The 8,516-nt window shown below is 56.6% G+C and overlaps 1 protein-coding gene across 1 annotated transcript; it reads left to right on the forward strand.

Moving 5' to 3' along the window:
• The first annotated feature begins 4,268 nt into the window (after window positions 1–4,268).
• On the forward strand, window positions 4,269–5,348 carry LOC119104400 (uncharacterized). The gene is made up of 2 exons (XM_037228097.1): window positions 4,269–4,956; window positions 5,323–5,348. The coding sequence occupies exons 1-2, from the start codon at window positions 4,269–4,271 to the stop codon at window positions 5,346–5,348; spliced, it is 714 nt and encodes a 237-aa protein (XP_037083992.1).
• Window positions 5,349–8,516: the final 3,168 nt, after the last annotated feature.

The following is an 8,516-nucleotide window of genomic DNA, read 5'->3' on the forward strand; positions in this document are numbered from 1 at the left end:
GACCTTAGCACTAAAATTTTAAAAACACTCATCAGGTTGTTTTCTAGATACGTATGAAGTTTGCCCTGAAATCTTCATGCGCACCTGCCCTACCCTGGCAGATAAGTCTCCATCGGTAGACCTTACCACCGTACGGCGTAGATCCGCGAGAAGTTTGTGGTCTTGGGTGGTGTAGAACATACTTCTCCTAGAAGATGTAAGGTCATAGACAGGCAAAACTTTACCCATATCTTTCAAATAAGATGGAACAAAAGCTTAGCGTTCATTTGGCAAGTGCAGATCTGGGCGGCATGGCCCTAAAGGAAGCCCTGCGGTGTGCGGTAGGCTCTGAGGTCTCTGATGGTCTCTGATGGTCAGGCTCTGAGGTCTCTGATGGTCTCTGATGATAAGGCTCTGAGGTCTCTGATGGTCTCTGATGGTTAGGCTCTGAGGTCTCCCGATGATACGGTGCCGTTGCAGCCGGTACATAAACTCAGGTGACACCTATCGCGCGGAAAGGGTGGCGATGACGACGCTGCAGGCAGAGGCGGATTCGAAAAATCACCAAAGAGGGTCATCAAAAGTCACGCTGGATCTGACCCGATAGAGATATTAGCTTTCCCATGCCGGCGTTACTAGAGAAGGACAAAGGTTGGTGCATAATCTGAAATGCACGACGATACGACACATAGGGAAACCCATGGCTGGTCACCATGACTATCATAATGGACGTAACTGATTGATCCTGAGGTATTCTTGCTACATCGTTATATATATACCTATTCATCATTTCACGTTCGCAGTACTTTAAGATTTGGTTCCTTGGGATGAAATCGGCAGGCAGAAAATGACGTATTGGTGTATATGGCACAGCCAACACATTTTCAAAGTAACCGTGCCGGATGTATTTATACACGTAACTATAGGTCGCGCTCCGTTGGTCCCATTGTCTGTGCAGTTCATATTGGTATCATGGATCGCCATGATCTTGCAATTCCTGCTAGATCCGACGCCAGTGGTGGGGTCCCAATCGATGCATTTTTATATTGAAGCAGACTTAAAAGGTCACTCATAATCGTTTGGGTATTAATGAAGGGATCATTTGCTCGGAGCGATATGAAGATTCATACATATGGTAAAATTGTGATTGGGATCATGTCAACTCGAAGTGTAAGGACATTTTGTCCCGATCTTTTTTATTAACGAAACACGGCGCACTGTCATCACCACAGCGAATGCAGAGGGCATGTTAGCATCCAGGGGCCATGGCACGACCGGGGGTCCAACTCGGGTCTCCCACGTGAAATCCGAAGGTTATTACGGTCATTACGCCCCTTCGGCCACTACGTCCATTCGGCGGCCTTACATGACGCCCTAACCACTCTGCTATTACGCCCCCTTGCCTTACCATTAGCATCAACGAGAGGGCTTTATTTGTACTCAGCTTGTTCTGCGGCTTGTGCCGGACCACGCAACTCCGTGATGGGTTAACACAACCGTTCAAAGATCCAGGAATAACGTGACAAGTCAGCTGGCCCAGCGGTTGATCTCGGACGCTTTTTATAGCGCAGTCTGGCATGCGTCCCATCTCTGGCGGCTGAGTGGTTTGTCTGTCCACGAGACCATGTCGGGGTTGGGCAGCGTCTCCCAGCTCAGCTCCGGAACGACAAACACGCAGATGAGGTGGGAGCTTCGCTTCCTAGCAGCAGGAAGCTGGCTTCTTTCCTTCATCTGTTATTGTCAGCTGTCGTTGCCAACGCCACGTCTTCGCGTTGCGCAAAACGAGGGTTGTTTTGCGCGGTCTTACCAGCCACGTGAGCTGTGACATCAGCAGCCACAGGAGCTGCGGCATCAGCAGCCCTGCGTTGTGGAAGGGAAGAACAACACCATTGGAGAACTTCAACGCGTTTGATGCCGAGCCACAGGGGGGCCGTCAACCTAGCGTAAGACCGTGATCAGCTACTCTTCATGTCACCGCTTGGGTGCCCCGTTTTGGTATGCATCGCGAGGATCGGCACGACCAGTCAGCCAGCGGTAGTGGTTGACGAGCCCCCAATTTTGTTCAGTGTTCATGACGGTGTTCATCCTGGGCTGACCACTATAGCCTGACAGTACGATAGTGATACAACAGGCTGCCGTTACTGACAGTTACGTCATAGCACCCTGATACATTTTTGAGCCAAGTACCCGGCAAGGACGCCGATCGCCGCAGAGACTCCATTTCTTTGATGATAACACTGAGACAAAATGTCTTCAGCCTAAAGCTGGTGATAACATGTAATCACTGTTTTCACACTCGACGTGCTGCGACGAAGACACATGGCCCGTCGGACCCCACGCGTTCGCCTGCAGCTGCGCCGCGCGGACGGCGGCCGTGTCGGAGACGGACTGGACACCGGACACAGGAGCTGAGACTTCAGCCCTATCGCTTCGCAGCGCGGAAAAGATGGGCCTGCGTGGTGAGGACCTCCAGCCACCAGTCACACGTCTGCTGAACGCCGACAACCGGGAAATGGAGTGCGTCGGCACCGGCGGCGTCACACTGCAGCTGGGTGACGTCGTCAGGACAGTGGATGTGTCCGAGATTCGCGGGTCTGCACAGCCCTCTGCTGTCCTGGCACGACTGCATGGAGCTCGGCATACTCCCTCCGAGCTTCCCGGCGCAGACTTGACAGGTCAGCAGCGGCCCGCCGCGCCGGCCGACGCCGGATCAGCAATGTCACCGCTGTGTCACCGCCCGTGGCGCGCTCTCCGCCGGCCGCCGGGTACCGACGCCCCGGGACACACGTCTGTCCCGGACAGCGGCGCTGCCGGCTTCAGCGTTACCGGTGCTGGGGCAGGGCCGACGGTGTCAGTGGCGGCGGCGCACGACGCCGCGCAAGAGACTACGTTGACGCAGGGAGAAGCTGGCTCGCCCTCAGACACAGGGGTGGAACCACCCATAACACAGTCGGAGAGCCTCGCTGGACCGGCGGCGCCGCCCCGACACGGCAGAGAACCGGCGGCGACGCCCCGGCACAGCAGAGCACCGGTGGCGCCCCCTCGGCACAGGAACGGAAACATCGGTTTGAAGCACTGAAGGCTGAGTTTTCCCCGCGTCTTCGACGTCCAATCACCTCTGCGGAATATGGTGGGAGAGCCGATGCGAATCGGACTGACAGATGACGCCGTCCCCCATGCGGCATCGACAGCGAGGAACATTCCGTTCTGCATGGAGACAGGATGTCAGAGAGCAGCTTGGCGACCTCCTCAGCAAGGAACATCATAGAGCCCGTCGAGCACCCCACGCCGTGGTGTCACCCCCATCGGTCCCGGTGGCGAAGCGGTCGCCAGATGGTGCAGCGTCAGGCTGCCGCCTCACGGCCGATTTTACGAGAGCTGAATCGACTCGTGAAGAAGCCGTCCCCCCAGTCCGCTCGCTGCAGGACGCGGTGGCGGCAATCACGCCTGGCGCGGCCGTCTTCACCAAGCTGGACGGCAAGGCCGGCTACCACCAGGTCCCAATCAGAGAGGAGGATCAAGATCTGACTTGCTTCAATCACGCCGTGGGACAGGTTCAGGTACAAGAGGGTCCCGATGGGCATCGTCAGCTCAGGCGATGTTGCAACCAGCGCGGCGATGCCACCCTGGGAGACATCCTGAACACCTGCAAAGTGGTGGATGATGTGCTCGCCTATGAATCTGAGTACGAAGCCCATGTGCCGCACGTGCGCCAAATACTTCAGCGATGTTAAGAGCATGGGATCACCCTGAAAGCGGAAAAGTGCTGCTTTGCGGAGGCGGAATTATAATTCTGCGGCTACAACATCAGCTCGACTGGCTACACCACTGACGATAAGAAGATTCGAGTCATCAAGTCGTTCCCGAAGCCCAGCAACATCACCGACCTGAGATCATTCCTCGGCCCAGTCAACCAGCTGGGGTCCTTCTGCTCTGACGTCGCCGCTGCTGCTGAGCCGCTCCGTGAGCTGCTGCGGCCGCGGAACGCCTGGCTATGGACGCCTGGCTATGGACGCCTGGCTATGGACGCCGGCTCACGATCAGGCTTTCGCCGCCGCGAAGATGGTGCTGCTGTCGCTTCCCGTGCTGGAGTTTTTCAATCCACTGCGGCGGACGGCGCTGGAGACTGACGCAGCCCGCGCCGGCGGTCTCGGTCTCTGTCTCCGTCAGCTGGACAGGGCTGGCCGGTGGCTCCTGATCCAGTGCGGATCTCGGTTCCTGTCGGAGACGGAGTCACGCTATGCGGTGATTGAACTCGAGCTGCTGGCCCTGGCGTGGGCGTGCCGAAAATGCAGCACATATATCTCAGCGGTATGCAGCAGTTCGAGGTGATGACGGATCATCGGCCGTTGATCCCCATTCTTAACTCGAAAAGCAAGGCGGACATCGAGAACCCTCGTTTGCAACGTCTCCGAGAGCGACTCGACCAGTTCAACTTCGTCGCCACCTGGCGGCAGGGAAAGCCGCACGCCATCCCAGACGCGCTGTCTCGGGCGCCCGTGGATGACCCAGTGCCTGATGACGAGGAATCGGAACAAGACGTCAGCAACCAGATCGCCAGCATGGTCTCCAGGCTCGTCAGCGACGTCACCAACACCGACGGTGGCGCCAGCCCTCTCCGGGACGTCGCGCTATCAGAACTCCGCGCCGCCGCCGAGAAGGACCCGGAGATGATCGCGCTGAAAGATGCCGTCTCGACCGGTTTTCCAGAACATCGGACGCAGCTGGACCCGCTGCTGGGCCCCTACGGTGGCCTCAGAAACTGTCTCGCGATGGATGACGACCTGGTGGTGTGCGGTCGGCGGTTGGTGATACCGCAGTGCCTCCGTCACGCCACTCTTCAGAAACTTCACGCCAGCCCCCAGGACGTCGAGCGGACCAAGAGGCGCGCACGGCAAGCGGTGTACTGGCCCCAGGTGGGCCAGGACATGACGAACTTCATCGGCGCCTGCAGCAAATGTCAACTGCACCTGCCCAGTCAGCAGAAACATGATGACAGAGAAGGCACCCTCGCGAGTGTTCAAAGCCGTCTCCGCGGACTACTTCGCCTGGGCCGGACGGACCTTCCTGGTCTATGTTGACCGCCTCTCTGGCTGGCCATTCGTGTCACGGGTAACCGGAGAGGCGTCAGCCAGAGACCTGTTGAGCAGCCTACGCGGCATGTTCGCCACCACCAGCGTACCGGCCTACATCAGGACCGACGGAGGGCCCCAGTTCAGCGCCCGGCTCACCCGTGAGTTCTTCTGCCGGTGGGGGTGTGGACCATCAACAGTCAACACCTCGCTACCTGCAGTCCAACGGGCACGCAGAGGCTACCGTCAAGGCCGTCAACGGCTCGTGCAGAAAAACCACCGCCGGCGGAGACCTGAACGCGGACGACTTCACAGCCGGTCTGCTGGAGCTGAGAAAAACCCCCGCGGGCGGACGGCCGATCTCCAGCGCAGATCTTGTACGGTCACCCGCTGCGCTCAGCGGTCCCGGTGCGCCACCGCGCGTTTGCTTAACGCTGGCAGGGGGCCGCGGACGACCGTGATGCCAAGGCGGCAGAACTTCTGGAGCGCTCCGTAGAGCGGTGTGACGAGTCGGCGAGGCGTTACCGCCCTCTGCGGGTCAGACAGCGCGTCCTCATCCGGGATCCGACCTCTCATCTGTGGGACCAGCACCGGCACCGGCACCGGCGTCGGATTGCGGCGTGACTTCCTCGTCCGGCTACGAGCGGCCGCATCTTCTGGCCGAATCGTCCGTTTCTCCGTCCGCTTCAACCCCTGATCGCCAGCGCCGGCAGTCAGGAGGACACGCGACGACCAGCGACAGTCAGAATCACATAGTGCATGGACCAGATGATGGCGCCGCCGGCGCCGTCCCCAGTGAGCACCTGACCTGCCCCGATGACGCCGGAGACAAGGACCGCCGAGTCAGAGGTCCCCAATGACAGCGCGCCGCCCAGCTTGACCGACGGCCTGCCACGACCCGCGGCTGACACACCCGCCAACACCGCGCTGGTGCCTATGTTGTCGCCGCCACCTCCGCTCCGATCCCTCGACCCACTCGGCGGTTGTCTGTCTGGTGGTCAGACCCGGTGTCGAGCACGGCTGGAACTCCAGACGTCACCGCCGACTCACCGCCCAGCAGCCTGGCCGGCGACCAGACGCGCGTTGCGTCTGACATCACGCCCATCACGGACCCGGCGCCTGTGGCGTCACCGCCGCCCCCGCCCCCGCCCCAGCGGGAGCCGAGGACCGCCGCCAACCACAGCGTCTGTCAATCAGGTGGTCAGACCCGACATACACGTGTGTGTGGACGACCCCCCCCCCCCCCTCCACTTGTCAGCCGGCAGCCCTCGTGTGTTTTCTTGTTTTGCCGCAGCATGAGCTCGTTCAGCCTAGAGTTATCTTTTCAGTCGGGCGTTAAGTCACGCTCATGTGTCAACATTGGGCCTATGTTAGACGTCCCGCGTCATCCTCTTCCGCAAGCGTCTTGGGGGGAGGTGATGGGATGCAATATATCTGCATCACCTCCCTTCATACAGGGAAAGTGATGCAGGGATTTGGTAGCCCTTAGTTTGTTTATATTGTGTGGCAGCACAGAAATACAGTTGCCGTCGAGATTCCGAGTCGTGCGCGTGTGGGGTTCGAAACAAAGCATCAATCGTATTTGTTGACAACGTGTCGAACCCGGGTGGCACTTGCCCGCGCGGACATAGCACATGCTGCAGTCGAAGCCGTGAATGACATAATTGTTGAGTGGTTCATATCTGGCGTTCGTGAGCCACTCTGGCGTTCGTGAGCTATTCTCAGATATAACGGCCGTCAATTGGCTCTTAATCGATGTTGTGCAAGGTGCGATGACGCAATCAACAATGACGTATTGGGGAGCATTTTTACTGAATAGAGAAATTGTGTTATCCAGAGCAGTCTCTCCCATTTAGAAGCATACCAGCAGCTTTGGTAAATCCGCACTGATTTGACCACTGCCGACCACAGATCTTATAACAGACCAATCACGATGACCGGGCTGAATCTGCTGTCCACTCCTTGTGCAGCGTGGCGAAAGGCCCGGAGTTAACCCATACTGGCATGTTAATACGATTGGGGTTGGCGGTCGAGGCGCTGTTGGTGGCCTCCCACCGATCATGAGATGCTGGGTGAGTTTCAGGCGCCGTGAAGTGAATCCATTATAGCGTCGATGTTGAAGCCCAGCAACCGTACAGCACATCCAGCAGATTTTCGTCCCATTGCGCGTGCTCCATCTATTATGTAAGCTGTTCTTTATGTAAATTATATGTAAGCAGATGTAGCTGTCCGTCCGCCATGGTTTTTAGAACGGTAGAATATTTTCGCGGACAACCAGTGCAGTTTTAGGGAAATCGGAGTATGGTGGGGTACATCACATAACGCAGGACATTACGTTGCACGCCATTGCCAGGGAATAACTCGCTGATAGCGTTTTTTAGTATTAAAATGAATGTGATAGCGCATGGTGTTATGGTATACTATAAAAAATGATTACGAGATCCGTTGAGCGATACGTTCTGGTCATCCGTCTCCACACATTCTTGCCTTTGACTAACTTCCTCGCTGACCTGTCCAAAGTTCATGCTGACGTTCATTACTCATAACAATGTCTCATAGCAATATCTCGTAATAACGCTCATAACAATGCCTGCAAAAGAACGGTGTGGCCAGGGCATTGTCTTCTTTGTTTGCGAGTCACGATAAATGACCCTGGACATACACTCCCACAATTGATTGATCGATCCTCATTCGTTGGCGATTTCACAGTCTGGCGCCCCTCGTCAACACAGCTTCTATGGAACGGTAGTTGCAGCTGTCGTTGGCCCGGCTGGAGAAATTGAAATACGCTTTATTAATTAGTAGAAGCCGTCTCCATCCCCGTGTCTCTATGCCCAACCGATCCCCGCCGAGCCGGCTGCGCGCTGCTTGGACATGCTTCTAGACAGTCCTTGGCATATAGCAGACATCATTTGCAGTCTAACGGAACTAGCGTTTTAAAGCGGAGCGTTCTGAAGTGTACCGCTCGCACCTCGAACCATGCGGATCTGGTGGCATTCTTACTGCTGACCTCTACCTCTATCTTAACTGCTCGTTGCTAACCTCTAAGGTCGAATACAGTTGTTTTATCTATAACGGTGCGCACAGCTCGCGAAAATCCATGTTGGACAGTGCGTATCACACCACTCATTGCTCACACCACTCAATTATCATTGCCACAGGTACATTCAGGACATTTCTAGACATTAGCCTTTTGGTGGGGGCGGACGAGCCACGGTTGTCGTTCAGGGGATAAATGCCTGGAATACGTTTCGCACACAAGTTGGCACAATGCTCTAACCAGCCGACGCATAAAACAGTTTTCACGATCGGAGGGGGGGCGGGGGGATGGCAAAGTGCGACCTTTCTTTAAACCTTTCTCGCTTGGCGGCCTTTTCGGACTGTGAAATGCCTGCTTTTTATGACGAAACGCGGCCCACGATCGAGGCGTGCAATCATCAGTAAAATCACTATCAGTTGATTACA

This window comes from Pollicipes pollicipes, unplaced genomic scaffold (genome assembly GCF_011947565.3).
Source record: "Pollicipes pollicipes isolate AB1234 unplaced genomic scaffold, Ppol_2.1 Scaffold_6052;HRSCAF=7182_pilon_pilon_pilon, whole genome shotgun sequence".
NCBI classification, from domain to species: Eukaryota; Metazoa; Arthropoda; class Thecostraca; order Pollicipedomorpha; family Pollicipedidae; genus Pollicipes; species Pollicipes pollicipes.